The sequence below is a fragment of the Phacochoerus africanus genome, chromosome 4 (assembly GCF_016906955.1).
Source record: "Phacochoerus africanus isolate WHEZ1 chromosome 4, ROS_Pafr_v1, whole genome shotgun sequence".
In the NCBI taxonomy this organism is placed as follows: domain Eukaryota; kingdom Metazoa; phylum Chordata; class Mammalia; order Artiodactyla; family Suidae; genus Phacochoerus; species Phacochoerus africanus.
Window position 1 is genome coordinate 79,736,582 of NC_062547.1, and position 27,337 is coordinate 79,763,918.

The 27,337-nt window shown below is 44.3% G+C and overlaps 1 protein-coding gene and 1 long non-coding RNA gene across 2 annotated transcripts; one reads left to right on the forward strand and one right to left on the reverse strand.

Moving 5' to 3' along the window:
* The first annotated feature begins 6,514 nt into the window (after positions 1-6,514).
* On the forward strand, positions 6,515-7,521 carry LOC125124311 (chloride intracellular channel protein 1-like). The gene has a single exon (XM_047774459.1). It carries the CDS (start codon positions 6,543-6,545, stop codon positions 7,266-7,268), a length of 726 nt encoding a protein of 241 aa, XP_047630415.1. The 5' UTR covers positions 6,515-6,542; the 3' UTR covers positions 7,269-7,521.
* A 2,446-nt stretch (positions 7,522-9,967) lies between these two features.
* LOC125124312 (uncharacterized) lies at positions 9,968-11,390 on the reverse strand. Its single transcript, XR_007134260.1, has 3 exons — positions 11,306-11,390; positions 10,481-10,783; positions 9,968-10,141 (listed from the first exon to the last, which is right to left on the reverse strand). It is a non-coding gene; the product is annotated as an uncharacterized LOC125124312 (long non-coding RNA).
* Positions 11,391-27,337: the final 15,947 nt, after the last annotated feature.

Below are 27,337 nucleotides of genomic sequence, written 5' to 3' on the forward strand. Positions count from 1 at the left end.
AGTCTAGGTGCAAAGGCAGGTTGCAGCATGGAATAGTCATGAATATGCTGTTAAAGTAGCAGGAAACTAAATATTGGTAATGTAGAGTAAGTATTCTTCCGTAAATTCTTGTTCAACTGTCATGGCTATAATCAACTAAAATAATTATCATTAAGGAGTTCCCAAACAAAAAACATATGAAGACCTAAGGAGAGTTGGGGTGAGACTGTGAGAAATCAAAACATTTAAAAGCAGCTGGAAAAATATAAGATCCACTCAAGATACATGCCCAGAAAAGACCTAAGGGTCTTATGTTTTCACTTCCTGCTGGTCCCTAGACTGAGAGCAACCCAGTTAATTAGTAAAGGTCTGCTGTAGCACAGACTCAGTCGGCCAAGACTGAGGAATAGGTGACTAGTTTTGTGGGGTTTATTATTTAAAATTTTTTTTAATTTTTTTTTTTTTTTTTTTTAGGGCTGCACCCATGACATATGGAGGTTCCCAGGCTAGGGTTCAAATTGGAGCTACAGCCACTGGCCTACACCACAGCCACAGCAACGCAAGATCAATGAGCTGTGTTTTCGACTTGCACCACAGCTCATGGCAATGCTGGGTCCTTAACCAGCTCATTGACGCCAGGGATGGAACCCGAAACCTCAAAGTTACTAGTCAGATTCATTTCCACTACACCAGGAGAACTTTTGTTTTGTTTTGTTTAAAAAGACGAAATAGTTTTGTTGGGTTTTTTTTCTGTTTTTTTGTCATTTTAGGGCTGCACCCGTGGCATATGGAAGTTCCCAGGCTAGTGGTCAAATCAGAGCTGTAAACGCAGGCCACAGCCACAGCCACGCCAGGTCTGAGCCACGTCTGTGACCTATGCCACAGCTCATGGCAACGCTGGATCCTTAACCCACTGAGCAAGACCAGGGATCGAACCCACAATCTCATGGTTCCTAGTCAGATTCGTTAACCACTGAGCCATGATGGGAACTCCAACACCAGATCCTTAACCCACTGAGCGGAGGCCAGGGATGGAATCCTCATCTTCATGGATACTAGTCAAGTTCATTACCGCTGAGCCATGACGTAAACTCCATGTTTTGAAAATCACTTTGGCAGTACACTGAGTACCTCTGTGTGGCTCACACATGAAAAGTTCATCTAGGTAACCAGATTTATTAGGGGTCAGAGTTCATCAATTAGACAAAACCAGCTTTTAATAGTCAGGTGACAAAAGGTCAGTGTTAAGAACAAAGTCGTCTGTTGGGAGTTCTCATGGTGGCTCAGTGGAGATGAATCTGACTAGCATCCAGGACACAGGTTCCATCCCTGGCCTCGCTCAGTAGGTTAAGGATCTGGCGTTGCCGGGAGCTGTGGTGTAGGTCACAGATACAGCTTGGATCCTGCGTTGCTGTGGCTGTGGTGTAGGCCGGCGGCTACAGCTCTGATTTGACCCCTCGCCTGGGAACCTCCATATACTGCTGGTGCAGCCCTAAAAAAAAAAAAAAAAAAAGGAACAAAGTCGTCTGCTGAAGGCCAGTTGACTCTGTGAGAGATAAAGTCCACATGAGGTTTAGCTTTCTGCCCTCACACCTGGGGAGACAAGATATTCCAGGCAGGACAGTCAGAATCTCTACGAGGCTGCATTATCCAGGGAATGGCAAGAAGAGACGCTCATGAGCGTCAGCGCTGGGCTCTTCTGGAAGGCTCCCTGGCTGGCATGGCCTTGGAACAGATGCTTGAAGGACAAGTTAGAAGGAAGTGGTCCCATGTACTTTGAAAATACCGGCAGTGGCCCTGCCATGGAGCAACCCCTGCTCCCTCCAGGGAGAGCAGTGCCTGGGGAACTGTCAGGAAGAAGGATGAGTTTCTGCTTCAACTTTCACTGAGCTGAAGTCAAACTTTTCTCCCTAAGTGGTTTTACTTGGCTCACAAAGAACTGTCCCCATTGGTTAATTAGTGCTGGATGGAAGTTGCCTGTGGGGAAACGGAGGGGGTGCCTTTGGGGGAGTCCCAGCTGCAGAAAAGGGGCCCCTGACCAGGTCTCTGCTAACTCGGGCCGTGGAGGGTGAATTCCCAGACCCAGTCCTGATTTCCTGGCTGTCCCTGGGGAGGGTGCTGCCAGCCTGTTCTGCTTCTAGAGCAAGAGGGCACTAGAGGCCCCACGTGATGCTGAGCTTTAATTTATGATCAGTGCATGTCCTGTTCCCTTCACATATGGGAAACCACAACTAGAAATGACTCATCAGTAGCTCTCATCGCAGTGCCTGCAGCAAACTGCAACACTCATGTTTGTTTCTTCAATTCAGCTAATTAGAAATAGGAGCCCAGAACTTCCTTCTTTGTATCACTTATGTCCCCAGCTTGGTATACCTCAATAATTTTTTTTGGTCTTTTTTCTCCATTTCTTTTTTGTTATTGTTGTGGCAAAATACACATATTATAAAATTAACCATTTTAAGTGTAAAGGTCATTATTAAATACATTCATAATACTGTGTAACTATTACCACCATCCATCTCCATAACGATTTTCATCTTGTAAAACTGGAACCCTATCCCCATTAAACAATGATCCCCCATTAAACAATGATCCCTCATTCACTCCTCTCCCCCACCCCTGGAAACTACCTCTCTACTCCTTATGATTTTGACTCCTCTAAGCACTTCATATATGTGGGATCATACAGCATTTTTCTTTTTGTCACTGATTTTTTTTTTTGTCTTTTTAGGGCTGCACCCACGGCATATGGAAGTTCCCAGGCTAGGGGTTGAGGGTGCGCTGTAGCTGCCAGCCTACACCATAACCATAGCAATGCCAGATCTGAGCCATATCTGCGACCTACACCACAGCTCATGGCAACACCAGATCCTTAACCCACTGAACTATGCCAGGGATTGGACCTGAGTCTTCGTGGATACTAGTCAGATTATTTTCCACTGAGCCACAATGGGAACTCCATCACTGATCTTTTTTTACTTAGCATAATGCCCACAAGGTTCAATCATGCTGTAGCATATTGCAGAATTTTCTTCCCTTTTTAAGATGATTAATATTTCATTGCATGTTTATATTACATGTTGCTTCCGTTCATCCATTGAAGGGTATTTGCATTGTTTCCATGTTTTAGCTGTTATGAATAATGATGCTATGAACATGGGTGTACAAATATTTCTGAGTATTTGCTTTTAATTCTTTTGAATGTATATACCCAGAAGTGGAGTTATTGGATTATTTGGTAATTCTATTTTAAATTTTTTGCAGAACCACCATATTATTTTCCACAATGACCGCACCATTTCTCATTGTCAGCAATAGTGCATGTATATATATTTATTTCATATTCTTTCCCATTATAGGTTATTACAAGATATTGAATATAGTTCCCTGTGGTATACAAGTAAGATTCTGTATATCTATTTCATATATAGTAGTGTGTATATGTTAAACCCAAATTCCCAGTTTATCCCTCCCTCACTTCCCTGTTGGTAACCATAAATTTGTTTTCTTATGTCTGTGAGTATATTTCTGTTTAAAATTAGTTCATTTTGTATCATTTTTTAAGATTCCATATATAACTAATATCATAAGATCTTTGTCTTTTCTGTCTGATTTACCTAGCATGATAATCTCTAGGTCCATCCATGTTGCTGGAATGAACACTGGGGTGCGTGATTCTTTTTGAATTAGAGTTTTTTCTTTACTGACTATATGCCAAGGAGTAGGATAACTGGATCATATGGTAACTCTATTTTTAGTGTTGGTGTTGTTTTTGGCCATGCCCAAGCACGTGGAGGTACCTGGGCCAGAGATAACATGGCAGCAGCCCATTGCCACCGCAGTGACACTAGATGCTTGAGAACTGCACCACAAGAGGATTCCTCTATTCTCTATTTTCAGTTTTTTACTTTTTTTTTTAATTATAGTTTTTTGTTTGTTTGTTTGTTTGTTTGTTTTTTTTAAAGGACCGCACCTGCAGGATATGGAACTTCCCAGGCTAGGGGTTGAAATGGAGCTTCAGATGCCAGCCTATGTCACAACCACAAGAACACTATATCTGAGCCACGTCTGCTCCTGTGCCACAGCCTGTGTCACGACCAGATCCTTAACCCACTGAGCAAGGCCATGAATCGAACCAGCATCCTCATGGATGTTAGTTGGGTTCTTAACCCACTGAGCCACAACAGGAACTCCTAAAGTATTACAGTGTTGGGGTAATTTCCACTGTACAGCAAAGTAAGTCAGTTATACACATATATACTTTTTTTTTTTTTTTTTTTGTCTTTTTAGGGCCACACCCGAGGCACATGGAGATTCCCAGGCTAGGGACCTAATCAGAGCTGTAGCCATTGACCTATGCCAGAGCCACAACAACACCAGATCTGAGCCACATCTGCAACCTACATCACAGCTCATGACAACGCCGGATCCTTAACCTACTGAGCAAGGCCAGGGATCAAACCCTCAACCTCATGGCTCCTAGTCAGATTCATTAACCACTGAACCACGACGGGAACTCCTATATACATTCTTTTTAAAAATGCTTCCCATCATGGTCTATCCCAAGAGAATGGATGTACTGTATAGTTAACCCCAAACTCCCAGTCCATCCACTAACCACGAGTCTGTTCTCCATATCTGTGAGTCTATTTCTGTTTTGTAGATAGGTTCATTTGTGCCATATTTTTGTTTGCTTGTTTTTGTATTTTGTTGTTGACCATCCTGAGGCACATGGAGTTACTGGGACAGGGATCATATCTGAGCTGCAGTTGCAACACTGTGGTGACCTGGGATCCTTAACCCTGGGCCAGGGATTGAACCTGCATCTTGGTACTCCAGAGATGTTGTCAATCCCATTGTGCCTCAGTGGGAACTTCATGTGCCATATTTGGATTACACATGTAAGTGATATATGGTATTTGTCCTCTTCTTTCTGACTTACTTCACTTAGTATGGTAATCTCTAGTTGCATCCATGGTGCTGAAAATGGCATTATTTCATTCTATTTTAATGACAGAATAGCCTTGCATTGTATATACTACCATATCTTCTTAATCCATTCATCTGTTGATGGGATATTTATGTTGTTTCCATGTCTTGGCTATTGTGAATAGTGCTTCAATGAACACAGGAGTCCATGTATCTATTGGAATTATAATTTTCTTTGGATATATGTCCAGGAGTGGGATTGCTGAATTCCTTTGTTATAGATTAATTGATCATAAGTGCATAGGTTTATTTCTGGGCTTTCTAACATGTTCTATTGATCCATGTATCTGTTTGGGGAGGTATCATACCATTTTGTTTTGTTTTTTCTTCTTTTTCCTTTTTTTGCTATTTTTTTTATCATACTATTTTGATGCCTATAGCTTTGTAGTACTGTCTGAAGTCAGGGAGCCTGATTCCTCCAACTCCAATCTTCTTTCTCAAGATTGCTTTGGTTATTTGGGGTCTTTTGTGTTTCCATACAAATTTTTTTTTCTAGTTCTGTGAAAATGCCATTGGTATTTTGATAGGGATTGCATCGAATCTATAGATTTCATTGGGTAATATGGTCATTTTAATAATATTAATTCTTCCAATCCGAGAACACAGTGTATGTTTCCATCTGTTTGTGTCATCTTCGATTTCTTTCATCACTGTGGCATTAGTGAATTCCTCCATCACGTCACACAATCTTTTTTTTTTCTGGTTGTGAGAATAATTAAGATCTAGACTTGTAGCAACTTTGAAGTTTATAGTGCAATGTTGTTGACTGTAGTCACTGTTCTGTGTATTAGATCTCCAGAATTTGTTCATTTTCTAGTTTCAAGTTTGTACCCTTAAACAGCATCTCCCCAGCTCACCCAGCCACCCACCAGCCCCTGGGAACAACCATTCTGCTCTCTGTTTCTACGAGTTTGGCTTTTTTTTTTAGATTCCACATACAGGTGATATCATATCACTGTCTGACTACTTAGATTCGGTAGAATGCCCTCATTGTCCATCTATGTTGTCACAAATGGCAGGATTTCCTTCTTTCTCATGACTGAAGAATATGCCACTGTAATTTGGGGTATTACCCTCTTGACCCATACGGATGGTCCCTGCATTAATAACAGTTCAGCTTAGTTTTTTGACCTGACAGTGATATGAAAACGAAACACATTTAGTAGAAACTGTACTTCAAATTTTGAATTTTGATCTGTTCCTGGGCAAGTAATATGAGGCACAATTCTCTCTCAGGATGCTGGGCAGCAGTAGTGAGCTGCAACTCCCAAGTCAGTCACCAATCCGGAGGTAAATAACCGATACTCTACATTATACTGTGAGCACGGTGAGGATAGGTGAGGCTATGCTATTATGCTCAGTACGTTCAGGATATTAAATGCATTTTAAACTTATAATTTCAATTTATGATGGATTTATCAGGGTGTAATCCCATCATTAGTCGAGGAGCATCTATACATGGTTTGCAAATATTTTCCTCTATTCCATATGCTGCCATTTCATTTTTTTCATTTCATTTGCTCTGTAGAAGCTTTTTAGTTTGAAATATTCCCACTTGGCTCTTGGTCGCAACTATGGCTGAAGAACAACCTCAGGTCGAATTGTTCGTAAAGGCTGGCAGTGATGGGGCCAAGATCGGAAACTGCCCCTTCTCCCAGAGACTGTTCATGGTGCTCTGGCTCAAGGGAGTCACCTTCAGTGTCACCACTGTGGATACCAAGAGACGGACTGAGATGGTACAGAAGCTATGCCCAGGGGGACAGCTCCCTTTCCTGCTGTACAGCACTGAAGTGCACACAGATACCAACAAGATTGAGGAATTTCTGGAGGCAGTGCTATGCCCTCCCAGGTACCCCAAGCTGGCAGCTCTGAACCCTGAATCCAACACAGCTGGGCTGGACATATTTGCTAAATTTTCTGCCTACATTAAGAATTCAAACCCAGTTCTCAATGACAACCTGGAGAAGGGACTCCTGAAAGCCCTGAAAGTCTTAGACAATTACTTGACATCCCCTCTCCCAGAAGAAGTGGATGAGACCAGTGCTGAGGATGAGGGAATCTCTCAGAGGAAGTTTCTGGATGGCAATGAGCTCACTCTGGCTGACTGCAACCTGTTGCCAAAGCTCCACATAGTACAGGTGGTCTGTAAGAACTACCAGGGATTCTCCATTCCAGATGCATTTTGTGGAGTGCCTCGATACCTGCGCAATGCCTATGCTCGGGAAGAGTTTGCCTCCACCTGTCAAGACAATGAGGAGATCGAGCTGGCCTACGAGCAAGTGGCCAAGGCCCTCAAATAAACCTCTCCTGGGGCTCCTTCTCCCCCCTCCTCCATTTCCTCCACAAAGGCCCTAGGTGTTTTCCACATGGCTACGCAATGGAAATGGACACACTCCAAAATGGGGCAGTGGGCAGAGAATCCAGGAGCATTTGTGCAGGGCTTGCTGGGGGTGGGGAGTGGGGGTGAGGAGAAAGGATGGGAGATCTGGGTGAGGTTTTTATTGTGGGGTGGGGTGGGTAGGACGATGTTGTTTCAGTAATAAAATACAGTATGAAAACAAAAAAGAGAAATATTCCAACTTGTTTATTTTTGCTCTTATTTTTGGGCGACCTTTTCAAAAAACCATTTCCCTGGGAGTTCCTGTCATGACTCAGTGGTAACGAACCCAGTTAGTATCCATGGGGATGCAGGTTTGATCCCTGACCTCACTCAGTGGGTTAAGGATCCAGCATTACCATGAGCTGTAGTGTGGGTCACAGATGTGGTTCAGATCCCCTGTTGCTGTGGCTGTGGTGTGGGCGGGCAGCTGCATCTCTGATTCAACCCCTAGCCTGGGAACTTCCATGCGCGGCAGGTGCAGCCCTAAAAAGCAAAAAAACAAAACAAAACAAACCCCTCAAAAACCAAAAACCAAAAAAACATTGCCCAGACTAATCTCAATTAGCTTCTTTGTTTTCTTCTCAGAGGTTTACAATATCAGGTAAGTAAGAGTAAGTCACTAATTCATAATGAGTTAAGTTTTGTGAGTGGGGTAAGGTAGAGTTCCCATTTCATGTTTCTGCCTGTGGTTACAGAGTTTTCCCTATATCATTTGTTGAAGAGAACATCCCATCCCCTTTGACTATTCTTGTCTTCGTTAAATATTAGTTGACCATGTATGGGGTGGTGGTAGTTATTTCTGGGCTCTCTGTTCTGTTCCATTAGTGTGTTTTTATTTTTATGCTATATGGTACTGTTTTCATTACTCTAGCTTTGTCATACAGTTTGAAGTTAGGAAGTGTGATGCCTCCAGCTTTGTTCTTAACCCTCAAGATGCTTTGGCTATTAGGAGTATATTCTGGTCCCATATAAATTGTAACATTGTGGGGGGTTTCCTGTGAAAAAAATACCATTGGAATTTTGATAAAGTTTGCATTAAATCCATAGATGGCTTTGGGTGTTACGAATATTTTAACAATATTTTCTTCTGGTCATGAACACCAGTATCTTTGTATTTGTTTGTGTCTTCAGTTCCTTTAACCAAAATCTTATAGTTTTCATTGTACAGACCTTTCACTTCTTTGGCTAACTTTATTCCTAGGTACTGTTTTGTTTTGCTTCGTTGTTTTTTTTTTTTTTTTTTGTCTCCTTAGGGCCACACCTGCGGCATATGGAAGTTCCCAGGCTAGGGGTCTAATCGGAGTTGTAGCCACCAGCCTACACCACAGCCACAGCAACGCAGGATCCAAGCTGCCTCTGCTACCTATACCACCACTCATGGTAACGCCAGATCCTTAACCCACTGAGCGGATCCTTAACCCACTGAGCGAGGCCACGGATGCTAGTCAGGTTCGTTAACTGCTGAGCCACGACAGGAACTCCCCCTAGGTACTGTTTTGAATGCTATTATGAAAGAGATTCTTGGTTCCCAGGCTAGGGGTGGAATTGGAGCTGCAGCTGACAGCCTATACCACAGCCACAGCAATGCCAGATCTGAGAGGCCAGGGATTGAACCCAGTCCTCATGGGTACTAGTCTGGTTTGTTACCACTGGAGCTCCAGTTCCAACAGTTGTTGAATCTTTAGGATTTTGCATATATATGCAAGGTCGCATATTCTACAAACAATTTTACTTCTTTCAGATTTAGGTGGCTTTTTTCTTGTCTGATTTTTCTGTCTATGATTTCTACTACTGTGTTGAATAGGAGTGGTGAAAGTTGAACTCTGGTCTTGCTCCTAATTTTAGAAGGAAACCTTTCACTGTTGAGTATGGTATTAGCTGTAGCCTTCACTTAATGGACTTTATTATGTTGAGGTGTTTTCTCTATACCCAGTTTATTGAGATTGTCATGAAAGGATGTTATATTTTGTCAAATGCATTTTCTGGATCTATTGAGATAATCATGATTTTTATCTTTCCTTCTGTTAATGTGGTGTTATCATACTTAGTGATTTGTGTCTGTTGATCCTTTCTTGCATCTCACAGGTAAATTACACCAACATGTGAAACTACATTGTTTCCTTTATTTTTTTAAAAAAAGAATACCAAGAAATGTAGGGAGATAAAATTTTTTTTGGCTGCACCAGTGGAAGTTCCTGGGCCAGGAATCAAACCCTCATTGCTGCAGTAACCAGAGCCACAGATAATGCCCGATCCTTAACCTGCTGAGCTACTAAGGAACTCTGGGGAGATAAATTCCACATACACCCGTGATTTTGCCCTGCAAAATCTATATATGCAAAAACTAAAACTATCTCCCAGTTTAAGAGACACCAGCTTTGATTTTTAAATTTATTTTTATTTTTAATTGATGTATATTTGACTTAACAATGTTAATTTCTGCACCAGAAATTTTTTCATTACATTAGGCTGGGAAGAAAGAAGTCAGGTTCTAACTATCTCCTCTGTTCTAACTAACGGGATTTAGTTGTTCTCCAACCGATTCAGTGGCACCAACTGATTCAGGGGCACCAACTGATTCAGTGGCAGAGAAGGTTGACCACTGTGGCTGGGGGCCAAGGTTTGGAGGGAGATAGGCAGGAAACAGCCATGGACTTGACTGTGGAAGGTTCATGTGCCAAGGCTCCCATCTGGGTACCTGAGGATGCTCTACGTAGACCACATGTGCAGGAGCCCAGAGCATCTCCTCATAGGTGGGGCGCTGGTACTCGGGAGGTAGGAAGTTGGCCTCTTCTGCACAGGGAGAACATGAGAGATACACATGAGAAACATCACAAGGACATCACCAACCCTCCTCCTGAATCTTTGTAGCCTAGTCTTCCCCAGGGGTCCATGTCTATTCGAAACCAGGCCATGAGCAAAGTCCCTCAAAGTCACTGCTTTGAGGACAGAGAGGAGAAAAGGACAGGTAGGTGAGTGCTCAGAGCATTGAGTCCTTTGTGCTGTGTGCAGGGAGAACCTGTAACCAGGGACCAGTCCCATCATGCTGGCTGCTCAGGAGACAGTGCAGTGTCTGGGCTAGCTGATGCCACTTACTCAAGAACCATGGAAGATGTATGTTAAGAGACAAACCTGAGTTCTTGTCCTCTTCTCTGTGCCCCAGGATCCTGTGAAGGGTCTCTCCAAAAGGACATGGCAAGGGTTCATGCCTTGGTCTCTGGTTGGCTTCATGAATGGTCCAGTATAAGTCATGCATGTTTATGAGCATCTGGAGACACTTTCTCCTGCCTTTATTAATGCCTCTTTGCTTGAGATGCCTGGCAATTATTCTTGATGCTCTGTGGTAATTCCTCCTCAACTTCTCACATTCAAGCAACTCCCATTCTTGTAGGAAACTCCTGATCTCATAGTCACTCCAAGGTTTAAAACACTGGTCTGGAAACGAGAGGAATGTAAATGCACTTTGGCACAACTTACCTGCATACTTGAGGGGTTTCTCAGAGACCCTCCCTCGGCACTGACAGGTCCAAACATGACTTTATCCAGTTTATGGGAGGTGACAGAACCTTACAGAGAAGTTGAGGCATTCATCACCAACCTGAGTCCTAATGCCAAAGTCATTTAGTCACTGAATGGGTCTGGAAGCACTGGAGGGCTTGACGCTGTTCCAGTTGCATAAGTTATTTGAGAGAACATTGACAGGGCTTTAATGGTTCATTTACTGCCTGGGAGGGGCTGTCTTGAAGAGGGGCTCACTTCCTTCCCACCCCCAATGGGGCCTTTTACTGCTTTGGGTCCCAGGGATGGGGGCCGGAACAGGGGATAGAGAGCTCCCAGGACCCTCATTGGGACTGCCCCCATCTGGGGTCTGAGATGAGCAGGTCAGACTGGGGAAGATGCAGGAAGCAGAATAGATAGAAGGTTTTCTCTATTTAAACATGACTGAGAGCACCGAACCTGAGGCACCTGAGGGATTTTCTGCTCCCTGGGTTTCTTTTCCCTTCTCCACTTCCTCAGGGTGGATAGCAATTTCAGTCTGAGATGCCACTTCCTAATGAAAAAAACAAAAAAAAAAAAAGAGAAAAAGATGACTACTGACATAGTAAGTCATTCTTACCCACTTACCTGTGATTGCTTAAAAAGTAGCCAATCACAACATTGAAAATAAAAATCAAACCATCTTAAATCTTAAGAGCAGATCTAGAAAACATATTCCACAATGATAGAGAACATCAGTTGCAAGCTGTTAACCAAGGAGTCATTTCTTTTTTTGTCTTTGTCTTTTTAGGGCCACACCCGAGGCATATGGAGGTTCCTAGGCTAGGGGTCCAGTTGGAGCTATAGCTGCTGGCCTACACCACAACCACAGCAACGCGGGATCTGAGCCATGTCTGCAACCTACACCACAGCTCACGGTAATGCCAGATCCCTAACCCACTGAGCAAGGCTAGGGATCGAACACGAAACCTGTTTCCTAGTCGGATTATTTCCACTGCGCCACGACGGGAACTTCCCCAAGGAGTTATTTCAAACCCAGGCAGTGTGCTCTCTTTTTCTCTCTTGCCTTGAACCAGGAGAGAGCTGGAGGAACTACTTAACCAAAGGTTTTCAGACAAGGGACAACAGCAAGACAGGACAGTGGTTTGAAAGCAAAACCCAAGTGAAGGGGGATCTACAAGGGCCACAGCAGAGTGCCCCAGGGTGTCCAGACCTTAGAGCAAGGGGAGGGATCCAAACAGAGCCTGGGTGACCAGGCTGAGATTTTGGAGGAGTGAAGGCTGCTGGATATCACCTATTACAATGACAAGGACAGGACAAGGAAGCTGCACAGGAAACAGAGAGATGAGGGAACTCTAAAGACTTACAGGGAGGTCCCCTGTCCAAGGGCAGATGAGCCCATGAGTGGGCAGGAACTTACTGGACTGGGTAAAAGCCACTGGAAGGGAACAGGCTGGGAAATCCCTGGGGTCACTCAGGCAAAGAAGAATCTTTTCCCCCTGCAGCCAGAGTGGAAAAAACAAAAACAAAAACAAAAAATCCTTATCCAAGGGGATTCATATATAGAGTGCTCAGAAAGGGTATTGCCTCAGTAGTGGGGCCAAATTATCCAGACTGGAGCCTCTTCTGGCCCCGGCTAACAAGGATTCAAAACAATCCTCAAAAGGCTCAGTTAAACTGTTTCTGAGGTACCTTCTCTGGGCCAGAACAGAGCCAGAGAAGTGGTTAAAGGAACACAGAATATCCAGCACCCAAAAATGCACAGTGCTCATCTCCTACCTAGAATTACCCAGCATGCAGCAAAACAAATACAGTTCATCACTGGCAGAACATCCATCCATCGACCCCAGAAATAACGCAGACAGTAGAATTCTTAGAGAAGGACTTTAAAGCAGCCACCAGAAGTGGTCAAGGCATGGAGAGGAAGTACGCACATAAGGAGATAACAGGAAGATACAAACAGCCTAATGGCTAGAGATGAACGAAATACTGTGGACTGAGCTGTGCCTCTGTGCCCTCTCTGTGAAATGACTATAGTCATAACTCCTTCCAGCAGGCTTGCTCTGAGGATTAAATGAGTATTTGCAAAGAACAGAGAAGAAATCAGGCATCTTTTTTTCTTTTTCTTTTTTTTTTTTTTTGCTTTTTAGGGCTGTACCCTCGGAATATAGAGGTTTCCAGGCTAGGTGTCCAATCGGAGCTGTAGCTGCCAGCCACAGCCACAGCCACAGCACAACTCGGAGTCCCTGACCACTGAGCCAGGCCATGATTGAACCACTTCATGGATAGGAAGTGGTTCATTTCCGCTGAGCCACAATGGGAACCCCCAAGCATACCTTTTTTTTTTTTTTTTTTGTCTTTTTGCTATTTCTTTGAGCCGCTCCCACGGCATATGGAGGTTCCCAGGCCAGGGGTTGAATCGGAGCTGTAGCCACTGGCCTACGCCAGGGCCACAGCAACACGGAATCCGAGCTGCGTCTGCAACCTACACCACAGCTCACGGCAACGCCGGATCCCTAACCCACTGAGCAAGGGCAGGGACCGAACCCGCAACCTCATGGTTCCTAGTCGGGTTCGTTAACCACTGCGCCATGACGGGAACTCCCCTTTTAAGGTACTTATAAAATAAAATAAAAGACAACCCAACCATACTTCCACAAACACACAGGAAACTGCTTCCCTCCAATTTACCTCCATTTTTATTCTCAAGTTTTCCCTGCACCAACAGGGCCTAATCCGAGGCCTGAAGAGAGCTGGCACTTTCTCACCCTTGCTGGAATGGACTTGCTGAAATTCAGATCTTCAGATCGGGGGTCTCCTGAAATGTGTCTGCTCCTCTCTGCTTCTGGCAGTCTCTGAAGCCCTTGGAGGTCCTGGTAGCTATTAAATATCCTGAGTGTGATCGAGTCAGACCCACCCAACATACTCCCTTTGGATTAACCAAAGATAAACTAATTTACAACTTTTATTACAACTGCAAAACCCCTTTAATGCAGCACCTGGAATACAGTTTGATTGGATAACAGGGATAGGATTAACTAGAGACTAATACTGAATTGACTCCACTATTGACTCCAAGGATCTCTCGGTCTCATGTCCTCAAAGGCAAAGTGAGAGGTTGTGACTTCTACAAATGTATCACCCTCCCCTCCATGAGTTAGAACTAGGGGGTCAGGGGAGCCCTTTGGGTTTGGCCCAGGGACTATGTGTATCAAGCAGAGGGTGGATTCAGTGGAGGGTTAGGGGCTTCTGCTGGTGGGGTGGTCATGGGTTATAGAGAGGGATACAAGGAGCCTCCATGAAAGACTTAGTTTAGGGAGGGGAGGGGAAGGGGAGACCAGAGCTTTTCTCTTTATAAGAGGAAATTTTTTAGAAACCTGTTTATGCTGAAGGAGGGGCATGGGGGGGGGGGTTGGGGGCTTATAAATGGAGCAACTAAGGATGGAAGAGAAGGAAGGTGCTTAGGATAGATTGTCATCAAGAATGCCTGGGATTTTTTGCCCTTAGCATCTCAGATGTAGTCTAGGCTACTATGGACCTTACTGAGAATTAATTTTGAATCTTGGAAACTATATAAGAATCATCCACGAATTTACCCATTGCTTCAGATTTATGGTGTTTGTATCATAAGACAGGGGAGGGCATATACACTGAGTGGTACCATCTTAAGTCACTTCCAGCTCTGTGAACTGGCTCCAGGGTCATCTTTGATTCTTTCCATGTCACCTAAAAAAAAAAAAATCATATAAATAACTCTTCATTTCCAGAGACAGATTTTACACTTCATTTCAAGATGCCATATGATCAGGAAAACACCTAATTGGACACCGTGATTCCCACTTTCCCACTTCAGGCCTCTGTAACTCAGCCTCATGCCAAAGCACTATGTAAGGCAAAAATCTGACCATGTTACCCCTCCCCCAATGCTAATAAACACCTAATATTCCTCTCCAGGGTGCAGTTCTGCATTTTGTTGCAGGCACATATCAGCTTCAGGCACCATCACCTCCACTAAGAATACCCACACCAGCATTACTCCCAAGTCAACTCCTTTTCAGGGCTCCTCCTTTTGTGTAAATGCCAATTTTGCCCAGGCTGTTTGTGAAACAGAAATGCAGAAACAAATCCTGAATTATTTCGCTCCTCTGCTGATGACAAGCTCCAGCAAAAATTCTTGACATCCTCTTTTTTTTTTTTTTCCTTCCAGATTCGAAGCTGCAACTGCCGGCTTATACCACAGCCATGACACCCCTTAATCCAAGCCACATCTGCAAGCTACTCTGCAGCTTGTGGCAGCACAGGATCCTTAATCCACTGAACAAGACCAGGGATTGGACCCACATCCTCATGGATACTAGGTGAGTTCTTTTTTTCGTTTTTTAAATTTTTTTTTTGTCTTTTTGCCTTTTCTGGGGCTGCTACTAGATGAGTTCTTAACCCACTGAGCCACAACGGTAACTCCCAACCTCCAGTTTTTTGTAAAACACAGAAACTAGATGTTGTTCTGCTTTCTGGTTGTGCTTAACAACATATCTCAAAGATCTTTTCATGACAGTATATCTAGAACTCCCTCATGTCCAATGGCTGCAAAATATTCCATTGCGTGTGATAAAAGAAAATTTTACATATAGGCCAGGGATTGAATCTGAGCCACACCTGTAGCAATGCTAGGTCCTTAACCTGCTGCACCACAGCGGGAACTCCTATGGCTCTATTGTTAAGCCTTCTTCATTTCACGATGTTCTGATAGCTTTCCTGTGTGATGATTAACTTAACAGTGTTCTCCCAAAGTTCCCTCTCTGATAGAGATGGAGTAGGATAGTTACACAGGTAATTGTAGGAATCCCAGTAGGGGACCATGGATTCAGAGGGAAACCTAAGGAACTTTGGGAGACCTCTGGAAATTAATAATCGCTCAGGAAAGCCATCAGAATGAAGCAGCCTTGCTTAACTATAAAACCATAAATAAAAACAGGAGGAGTTCCCGTCGTGGCTCAGTGGTTAACGAATCCGACTAGGAACCATGAGGTTGCGGGTTCGATCCCTGCCCTTGCTCAGTGGGTTAGGGATCCGGCGTTGCCGTGAGCTGTGATGTAGGTTGCAGACGCGGCTCGGATTCCATGTTGCTGTGGCCCTGGCGTAGGCCAGTGGCTACAGCTCCGATTCGACCCCTAGCCTGGGAACCTCCATATGCCACGGGAGCGGCCCAAGAAATAGCAAAAAGACAAAAAACAAAAAACAAAAAACAGGAGATGCCTCAGGTCATTAAGTGAAAGATAAAATGTGGCCTGCATTCAAATTCAACAAGACAATGGTCCTTAGGACCCATGACAGGAATTTAAGGGTAAGGTGGCAGTCCAAAGTAGGAGACCCTCATTATACAAAACCTGAGATGATTCAATGTATTTTAGCACAGGTTATCACCCTTCTGCTCATTTGAATAAGCACCATGACAGTCCTAGTTTGACCCCATGGGGTCAAGTACTCTCTTATCAACACAAAGGAAGAGCTAGTGCTGTAAGCCTGACACGAAAGTGGAGCTAGTGCTATAAGCTTGATGTCTACTCAGAGAAAGAGGAAGAGGTGGTCTTTTCCCCTCCCCACTTTCCTTGGCTTATAAAAATGTAGCCCACCAGATTCTCAGGGGCAGTGCTTCTTTGCCTGCCTGCTTGTATCCCTCACAAGCATCCTATCTTAATAAATCTACTTCTTGCCTATAACTTTGTCGCTCACTGACTTCCTTCTGCTCTGAGACACAAAGAACCTGAACTTCAGTAACCCAGACACCAGGAAGTGATTCTCATTTAAAAAACCATGGGTTCAAGTCCCGATCTGGCTTCTGACTAGATTCAGGTCATAAGTGTTGTCAGTTTCGTCTCTATCTATAATCTCCTGGTTGGATTTCTAAAACCACCTGTGTAACTATGCTGCTCTATCCCTATCACAGGAAACAGACACATCTCAGAGGGGACCTGGAGCCCCTAGGGGCAGAAACAACACTTAGGAATTGGCCACCACCCACTGTGGGCATGGGGGATCAAGGCTCTGGGTTTCAATGAAAGTACTAAATCCATGGCACTCCCACTTGCTCAGTGATCTTGGGCACAGCCTATGTTCTGAGTCCTTGCATCTGTTATGGAACCAAACTTGGGTTTGCTCACCTGTGTGCCATAAAGCCAATCTACTAACACCTGGATTGTGGGGAAGGAAAGTGCAGCATTTATTGTAAGACGCCAAAGATTCCAGGCCAGCTAATGCTCAGAAAGCCTGAACTCCCTTATGGCTTTCAACAAAGCCAGGTGAGGGAGCTGAGTCACAGGGTGTGTGTGACCAGCTCGTGCACAATTCTGATTGGTTGATGGTGAGATAACAGGGCGGTGTCACAGGGGTTAACAAACTCAGTCCTTAAGCACCAGTAGGTCTGGGAAGCTATGGTGCTCAGGGTCATCAAATAGCTAACTTCTCCCATTTGGGGGGGGGGGGTTATTTTATTTTTGTCTTTTTGCCATTTATTGGACTGCTCTCGAGGCATATGGAGTTCCCAGGCTAGGGGTCTAATTGGAGCTGTAGCCGCCGGCCTCCGCCAGAGCCACAGCAACTCGGAATCCGAGCCGCGCCTGCAACCTACACCACGGCTCACGGCAATGCCGGATCTTTAACCCACTGAGCAAGGCCAGGGATCGAACCACTTGATGGGGGTTTTAGCAATGATAAAACAACTCCAGAAATGCACATGAGATACTATTATCTAGGTACTTCAGAAAGGAGCTAAAGCAGAGGATAAGGGTGAGGCTTCTGTCCCAGGAAGGCCCAAGGTGTCCTGCTCTGTTACTCATCTTCCACTAAACAGGGGGAGGGGAGGGAGTTCCCGTCGTGGCACAGTGGTTAACGAATCCGTACGAGGAACCATGAGGTTGCGGGTTCGGTCCCTGCCCTTGCTCAGTGGCTTAACGATCCAGCATTGCTGTGAGCTGTGGTGTGGGCTGCAGACGCAGCTCGGATCCCGTATTGCTGTGGCTCTGGTGTAGGCCGGCAGCTACAGATCTGATTTGACCCCTAGCCTGGGAACCTCCATATGCGCAGGAGCGGCCCAAGAAATAGCAAAAAGACAAAAAAAAAAAACAAAAAAAAAAAAACAAAAAAAACCAGGGGGAGTGGGGACTTAACTCTTTTAAGTGATTGAATCAGATTAAACAAGTACATCATCCTTTTGATTGCTGATTACATCGGCCAGATCCCTTCAGCTGTATGTAAACTAGTGTTTGATTGGATAATTGGGAGAGGGTGTGCCTGACCTCAACTAGGGCAGTGATTTTTAGGATTCTAGGCCCCATCACCCAAACTGCAAAATAAGTTGTCCCATCTCTACAAATGCACATCTCTGATTCTGGGAGCAAGCCAGAAACACATGTTAGGACACCATGGAGGGGTGGTACCAGGGATTCCAGGGTGCAGGGCTCCCAGCCAGGTCCTGGGGATGCTCCATGGAGATCACGTGGTGGGGGCAACTGCCCCTCTTGTCATAAAGACCAATTCCTGATTTCCTTTTTTCCCTCACCCGGTATCTGCTTCACTAGAATGCCTCAGACCCAACATCTAAATATATATGAAATTAATCTTTTTTTTCCCCAAATTGGATCTACAATAGCCCAGGCATTAAGGGTTACTCCCACAGAAAACAGCCACAGCATTTTCATGGGGTCCTTGGTAATACGGGGGTGCAAATTTGCTTTGGGGTCTTTGTCTTTTTGCCTTTTCTAGGGCTGCTCCCGCGGCACATAGAGGTTCTCAGGCTAGGGGTCGAATCAGAGCTGTAGCGGCCAGCCTACGCCAGAGCCACAGCAACACAGGATCCGAGCCGCATCTGTGACCTACACCACAGCTCACGGCAATGCCGGATCCTTAACCCACTGAGTAAGGCCAGGGATCGAACCCGCAACCTCATGGTTCCTAGTCGGATTCGTTAACCACTGCGCCACGACGGGAACTTCCATGGAGTCTTTTTTTTTTTTTTTTTAATTAGAGTTGATTTACAATGTTGTGCCTGCTTTGGAGTCTTTGCTCCTTCCATTAGATGCTCCTCTCTCACGACCTCCCCCCACCCCAAAGCTGTTCATTAAGCTGGTTCGCAGTCCTCACAGAGGTCTGTTAGGTCTTCTCAGACAGTGACACCCCTCACAGGTGCCACCCGTTTCCAGTCCTCAAACTCCATTCAAACTTAGCCTAAGTCCTGTAACTCCTGGGTCAAGTCTAGCTTTCCCATGGGTCTCTAAGCTCAGTGACACCAGGAGTCCTATCTGCAAGTGGATTCAGCTATAGAACACCTTCCCAGTCCAGATTCTACAGGGGATCAGCTGGAAGACATTTCAAAGGCCAACCCCGGGGTTCAGATGTCATTGAGGTGGGATGGGGACTCAGGGCTTTATGACAAGCTTCCTGGGTGATTCTCACATGAGATCTACTGCCTTTGAGGGACAGCAGAAGCTTTGCCATGAGCTGCCCCTGCCTGCCAGGGTCAGGGTGAGTGGGGGAGATGGGCGTGTCTCCTGGGTCTTTCCCCACCTCATTGTGTGTTGCGGAGGTGGGGGCTTTGGCAACTGTGAGTCACACCTGGGGTACAGATCAGAACTACCTGGAGAGGTTCTAATATTCTGATGAGGGCCTTTTGCAGAGGTGATCTTATAATGATCCAGGGTGAGGCCTGAGCATCAGTAGTTCTAGAGGTCCTAATGAGAAATAAACACTGAGAGTGTCAGGCTTTAAGAGGGTCCAAGTGGCCAGGGTTTTCTTTTTCTTTTTTTTGTCTTTTTAGGGCTGCACCCATGGCATATAGAGGTTGCCAGGCTAGAGGTCCAACCAGAGCTGTAGCCGCTGGCCTACACCAGAGTCACAGCAAGGCCAGATCCGAGCCACGTCTGTGATCCACACCAGAGCTCACGGCAACGCCGGATCCTTAACCCACTGAGCGAGGCCAGGGATCGAACCTACAACCTCATGGTTCCTAGTCGGATTCCTTTCCACTGCGCCACAATGGTAACTCCTCTTTTTGTTTCTATGGCCCCACCTGCGGCACATGGAAGTTCCCAGGCTAGGGGTGGAATTGGAGTCGCAGCTGGAGCCAACACCACAGCCACGCTGGATCTGAGCCACATCTCTGACCTGTGCCACAGCTTGTGGCAATGCCAGATATTTAACCCACTGATGGAGGCCAGAGATCAAACCTGCATCCTCATCGACACTATGTTGGGTTCTTAACCTACTGAGCCACACTGGGAACACCAGGCCAGGAGTTTTCCTTCTTCCTTCCTCGCTCCCTCCCTCTCTGTCTTTCTCTTTCCTTCCCTCCTCCCTCCTTCCTTCCTTCTCTTTCTCTTCCCTTCCTTGAGAAACTGAAGAGCTTTATGAGAATCCCTGCAGATTGAGAAGAGGGCTAGGGAATAACTTACTCTGGAGGGGTAGGTGGATTTGACAATGTTTTAAAGGTTTTTAGGGCTATGTCAAGGATATATGAGGATATATGAGGAAATGCTGTGTTCAGCTTTCAAGCTTAAGGAAAATGTCAGGGAAATTGTTTCTATATTTCAGTATAAAACATTTTCAGTAAAACTGTAACAGTTCTTTGAGTTAAAAACATTTTCTTTGTAAAAATATTAAAGTTTCTCAGCTGAATATTAGAAATAGGAGGGGCATTCTATTACAGGCAAAACTACTTGAACTTCTTGAATGTATTAGGTTTTCCATGGGAAAAAGTCCTGTACTCTGGCTGACTGGATGGGCCAGTGAATGTTTCTGATGTGCCATGGAAATAACTTGGCAGCGTTTTATGTGTAGAGAGTCACTGCAGATTCTTGAATGACGTGAGAAAAACTACATTTTAAAGGAGACTCAGGGTCAGGGAAAAAGAGATTGGAGCAGAGAGAGGAAGAAACTGGGAATTTGATGTCTCTTTTATTCTGATGAGGTTGAGTGTAGGTAACACTGACAGCTCAGAACCACCCACAATGATCCTCTGTGGGCTTAGTGGGAGCCCTACCCTCCCACCTGAGGCAGCCTTCCCTCCCTCATTGCAGACACACCAGCCCATTGATCTCACTGCTGTCCCCTGGTGGCCGCTGGTGCCTCCTGCAGGTCCCCGAGGAAAAGGTGGGAAAGAGGTGGGTGTCCCTGGCCCCCCGGTCATCAAAGTCCAAGCCTGGGGCAGAGCATCATCACTTCACTTCAGTCCTGACTCCTCAGATGCTTCATGAAATCTAAAGGCAGCAAGTTGTCTCTGGAGATCTCTGGGTGCATGGGTACAATGGAAGAGAGTATCCAGCCTGCAGTTTCAGTATAAGACTCCCCATCAGCCAAGAGAGGGGAACCAGGCCCCCCTGGTATTGTTGATTCCTGTGTCCTGTTCAAATTACCCTACTTCCCCTTTATAACTACTGTTTTAAACTTTGTCTTTTTATTTAAAGTATGTTTTTTTGGGGTGGAGGTGTTGTTCCTTTGTTTTGTTTTGTTTGCTGCACTTGAGGCATGTGGAAGTTCCTGGGCCACAGGTTGAACCCAAGCCACAGCAGTGACAGTGCTGGACCCTTAACCTGCTGCGCCACAAGAGAAATCCTAAATTGTGTTTCTTGTAGACCACATTTAGTTGGGTCTTGCTTTCTTTTCCCAATCTGACAATCTCTGTCTTTAATTGGAATGTTGAAGCCATTCACATTAAAGTGATTATTGATATGGTTGGATTAAAGTCTATCTTCTTGCTCAATATTTTCTATTTGTTCAGTTTGTCTTTTTTCTCCCCCTCTTCTCCTGTCTTTATGATTTTAACTTTGATTTCTCTTCTCCTCTTTTGACTTATTATTTAAACCTGTGTGGGTGGGTGGAGCTGATCTCGCCTAGATGTCCAGTCTGGGAACTGGGAACAGGAGAGCTCTCTAGGAAAGGAGGGAGTAGGGGCTGCACAGAGACACCTCCAGGCAGGCAGTGGGTAAGAGTCTTCACCTGTTCTCTTGCCAGTCTCAGTAGCCAGGAGGAAAAACCGGAGATGCGCAGGGAGGGGAGTCTTTCTCAACATCCTTAAGTTGTTCATGATGCCCCAGCCAGGTTGCTGGGGCCCCAAGCCCAGAACCTGAAGAGCTTGTCCTGCCACTAAGAAGGAAACAGGTGCCATTTCCATTCGGCAGGCAGCCTGAGGCCCGGAGAGGAGCCAGACTCCGGGATCGATGTGTGCCTGAAGCACATTAGAAACGCGGGAAGGTAAAGCTAGTAGAGTTGGAAGCGGCCCAGGCTTGGAGTCCTCAGGTATACGGGAGAGGGAGAGGCCCCTGCAAGTTCCAGCCGGTCCCTCGATGGAATGTTCTTGGCAATTGAGGTTTCTCACAGAATCTCAATGTTTTAACTCCGTTTTCTTAGGCCTGGTTTGGTGGGGTTTTTTGTTTTTTTTGTTTTGTTTTGTTTTTCCTCCGTCGCGCAACGAGATCACGGCCGCCTAGGTTGCGCAGAAACTCACCAGCTGCCGGGGCCCTCTTGGCAGCGCGCACGCCCCCGCGCCCTCCCGGCCGGGATCCGTAGGGTCTCCAGCACCACGCCTCCCGCCCTCTCTGCCAACCAACCTACTCTGCGGTCCAGGCCCTCGGTCTTCAGTAGCGCACCCCAGCGCCCTAAATCGCTCCATAGGCTGGAGCCGTGCGCCCGGCTGTGGCACCCCAGAGCACCTGCCCCCTACACCGTGCACACCCATCTTGGGCTCCAAGTAAGATCGGTTTCCGAACTCAGATTTGAATCCTTTTGGGAAAGGATCTTCCTGAAAAACCAGCGATTTAGATTTCCCAACGCAAAGATGAATTCGTGACTTCTTTACCCTCATGTGGCTGCATTTCCCCTTTGGTTGGTGGGGATGAGGGAGGGAATGTTGCTGCTTGAAAGTTCTTTTTCTGCTTTGCCCCAAATCTCAACTGGGGCAGACTCCAACCTTCTACCAGTTTTAATGGTAAGAGTATCTCTTCTCCCGAGAAGGAAGGGCAAGGGAACCGGAGGAGTCGAGGTACACCCTACTCTGCCCCCTGGGCTAAGATCACCTGCATGGACGCTGAGATGGCTTGTTAACCTCGCCGGGCCCATCCCGCCAGTTCAGTCCCAGGCCCCATAGGCACCAGGAACCGTGCAGGCTGACAGCAAGAAGAGACCTGCAGCGCTGAAACACCCTCTGCCTTCCTCTGCACCCTACCCTCTGGTCCCGTTCCCCTGCCCCTCCCCTCCCCTTCTCCGCAGCGGGTCCGGGGACTGGATCGTCGGACAGGAGGCTGAGAGGGTCTAGGGAAGGCGGAAATGAAAGGCACTTGACCGCCCATCTGCCAGCTCGCCGGCGGGTGTAAGGAGGATGAAGGGGAACCCCAGGTGTGTGCCGCTGCCTGCATGCGCCTGAAAAAGCTACTGGGAGAACCAACCCTCCAATAGAGAACCAAGAATAGATTTTTAAACCTTAAGGAAATTTATGATATATGATAAAGGTAACAATTTGATTCAACAAGAAGGGTACTTTATTTAATAGATAGTGCTGGTATATTTGACAGCCAATCCAGAAGAAACTCAGTCCCTTGATTCTCAGCGTATACAAAAATAGATTCCGTATTTATTTTAGATTAAAAAATCAAAACCATTCAAGAAATGTTGGGAAAGTTTTGTCTACGCTTGAAATTTTTTAAAAAACTGCACAGGACATCTTTCTATGCTACACTTTTTGGTAAACTATCTATCAGGTAGTATCTCTTAAAATTGTTAATGTACATAACCCTTAACAGCAATCCTACCTTGGGACAGCTGTTTTACAGAAGTAAAAAGCACGTGTCCCAGAAGTAAGAAAACTGTAGGGGGAAATATGATTTAATGGAAAGCTGTGCAGGATTTAGGGACCACTTTTCCAGGTTATTTGATTCATTGTGGGCCCTGAGGCTTTCTTTGCCTCTTATATATTGTAGATAACTGAGAGCAATGCAAAACAGGTCTTATATATAGACACTGAATCAATCCTGTCCTCTGGAGGGTTAAAAAACTCCACTTCTCAACTAGGAAAGAAGCCAATTTTGCCTCCATTTAAGCATTCATTTCACTGTTCCTCATCTACAAATGTCTTTCCTTTGTCCTTTGAACTGGCTTTGACATCTTTATTGTTGCCTTACTAATAGTTAAATACATCTATGAGAGTCCTGATTTTACTTTTTTTTTTTAAAAAAGAATTATCCTTTAATGAAACAACTGCAGTGGTATTTGTGATAGTAAAACACGACAAAATATTCAAACCAGCTCTGACGCTTGAAGGATAGGGGAACGGTTAAGTGGCTCCTGGAATTGCTAGTTAACGGGATGGAAACAATAAAATCTATGTGATCCACCTTAAAGATATTTTTGTATCTTATATTTATATATGGTAGGATCTCAGTTTTATTTTTAAAAAGGAAAAATATATTACTGTGTATTTGTATATTTTTCTATAAGCATAATAAGTTGTAGACAGATATATATACTACCAACGTTGTTTATTTATCTCATGTTGCTTTGAATAGGGATTGATGGACAAGGTCTTTAACTTAAACAATTATAAAATATTTCAGATATTCAAAAAAGTCTTAGGACTAATAAATATAACAAACCCAAGTTTATCCCAGAAGAATTGAAGGCCCCTTTGTGTATCTTCCGGATCACACTGTACTTTCTCCTTCCTGAAACTGCATGTTCTCAAATTTTACTATATATATACATATAATATATATATGCATTTTAATATTTAATATGCAAAACTATATTAAAATTTTTTACTTTAAAATTATTTTGTGTACTTAAAACTTTATATAAATGGTATGCTATATTGAAGGTATTTTTCTGAAAAACTTTTTGCTCAACATGAAGTTTTTGTGATTGATCCAGGTTAATATATATAAATACATATTCATATATATATGTCTTATATGATATAAAATTTTCTTTTGATTTGGCTTGTTACAAAGAGCATATATAATTTGGGAATTTATAAAACTCCTACTTAGATTTGTTTTATTAAGTTTCTGCACAGCAAAGGAAACCCTAAACAACACAAAAATACAACCCACAGAATGGGAGAAAATCTTCGCAAATGAATCGACTGACAAGGGATTAATCTCCGAAATTTATAAACAACTTCTGCAGCTCCATACCAAAAAAACAAACAACCCCATCAAAAATGGGCGGAAGATCTAAACAGACAGTTCTCCAAAAAAGACATACAGATGGCCGAAAAACACATGAAAAGATATTCAGCATCACTCATTATTAGAGAAATGCAAATCAAAACCACGATGAGGTACCACCTTACACCAGCCAGAATGGCCATCATCCAAAAGTCTGCAAACAATAAATGCTGGAGAGGGTGTGGAGAAAAAGGAACCCTAGTACACTGTTGGTGGGATTGTAAATTGGTGCAACCACTGTGGAAAGCAGTATGGAGATTCCTCAGAAAACTAAACATAGAACTACCATTTGATCCAGCAATCCCACTCCTGGGCATCTACCCAGAGAAAACCACGACTCGCAAAGACACATGCACTCCAATGTTCATTGCAGCACTATATGCAATAGCCAAAACATGGAAACAACCTAAATGTCCATTGACAGAGTGGATCCAGAAGATGTGGTACATATACACAATGGAATATTACTCAGTCATTAAAAAGAACGAAATACCAGCATTTTTAGCAACATGGATGGACCTAGAAATTATCATGCCAAGTGAAGTCAGCCATACAATGAGACACCAACATCCAATGCTTTCACTGACATGTGGAATCTGGAAAAAGGACAGACAGAACTTCCTTGCAGAACAGATGCTGACTCACAGACAATGAAAAACTTATGGTCTCCGGAGGAGACAGTTTGGGGGGTGGGGGGATGTGCTTGGGCTGTGGGATGGAAATCCTGTGAAATCAGATTGTTATGATCATTATACAACTACAGATGTGATAAATTCATTTGAGTAATAAAAAAATGAAAAAAAAAGAAAAAAAATTAAAAAAAAAAAAAAGAAAAAACAAAGAACCTTCCTGAGGGACGTGAGAGAAGTCTGGAACAAATGACAGGATATACCTTATATTTGGATAAGAAAATTTACCATTTTAGAATATCAATAATCCCGCATTTTTGGTAATTAAGACACTATGGTATTGGTATCAGACTAGAGAAGCTAATTGGTGAAAAAGAATTAGGAGTCTACAGCTGTCCCATATGAGAACTTAATATGTGAAGAAATGTTTTTACAAATCAATGTCAGACTATTAAATAAATTATAGTGGAAAAACTAGCTAGCTCATTAGATAGCTATTTTACTGCACAAACTAAAATTTCAGATGACTCAAGGTATAATATTTTGATCCAAATAATGATGAAAACATGGATGAAGACAGCGAAAACAAGGGGAGAGTTCTCACCTGGGGTTCCTCATGTGAACCACAGAATGCAGAAAATGAACTGAGTGATTACTTTCTCAGTCCTACCAATTCTATATAACTGGTACCATTTTAGAAGCTGAAAACAGAAGCTAACTCATTGCAAACAATTGGTATCTACAGCACCAAGGCTGAATTCTCTTAGGAAACCCTTGTTTAGAAAGGCTAAAAAACAAATAACAAATGGTGAAAGATAGTTGCAACATATATGAACAGAGATTCAGATCCCTAATACACAAAGAGCTCTCAAGCACTAATGAAAGATGATTAGCTCAATGCTCAAATACACAAATAACTCAGAGAAGCAGTACAGAAAAGAAAGTAGGAGTTCCCTTGTGGCACATCCAGTTAAGGATCTGGCATTGTCACTGCAGCAGTTTGCGTTGCTGCTGTGGTATAAGTTTTTTTTTTTGTCTTTTTTTTGGCATTTCTTGGGCCGCTCTCACGGCATATGGAGGTTCCCAGGCTAGGGATAGGATCAGAGCTGTAGCCATCAGCCTACGCCAGAGCCAGAGCAACGCGGGATCCGAGCCGAGTCTGCAACCTGCGCCATGCTGTGGTATAAGTTTGATACCTGGCTGGGGAACTTCCACATGCCTGGGTGTGGCCGAAAAATGAAAAAAAAGAAAAGATATAAATTGCCAATTAACATGTAACTATTTTTAACTTCCACTAGCAATCAATTAAATGAAAACTGAAAAAACAACCAACAAGGAGACATCACTCTCAGTTAACAAATTGTCCAAAACGATCAAGGTCGATAAGGAGGTGCTGAACTTGACACTGATACTTTTGAGGGTGTGCAAACCAGTATTATCTTTCTGGAAATCAGTCTGGCCCAAGGAGATAATTACATGGAAGTACAATTGTATATCACAGAGGTTTTGATTCCAGACTTTTAAAAATAATACATATAGGAGTTCCTGCTGTGGCATAAGGGGATAGGCGGCATCTCTGCAGCTCCAGGATACAGGTTCCATCCCCAGCCTGGACACTGGGTTAAAGGATATGGCATTGCCACAACTGTGGC

What these genes read in the sequence shown, in the direction of transcription:
- LOC125124311 (XM_047774459.1), top strand. Translation starts at nt 6,543, where the DNA reads ATGGCTGAAGAACAACCTCAGGTCGAATTGTTCGTAAAGGCTGGCAGT.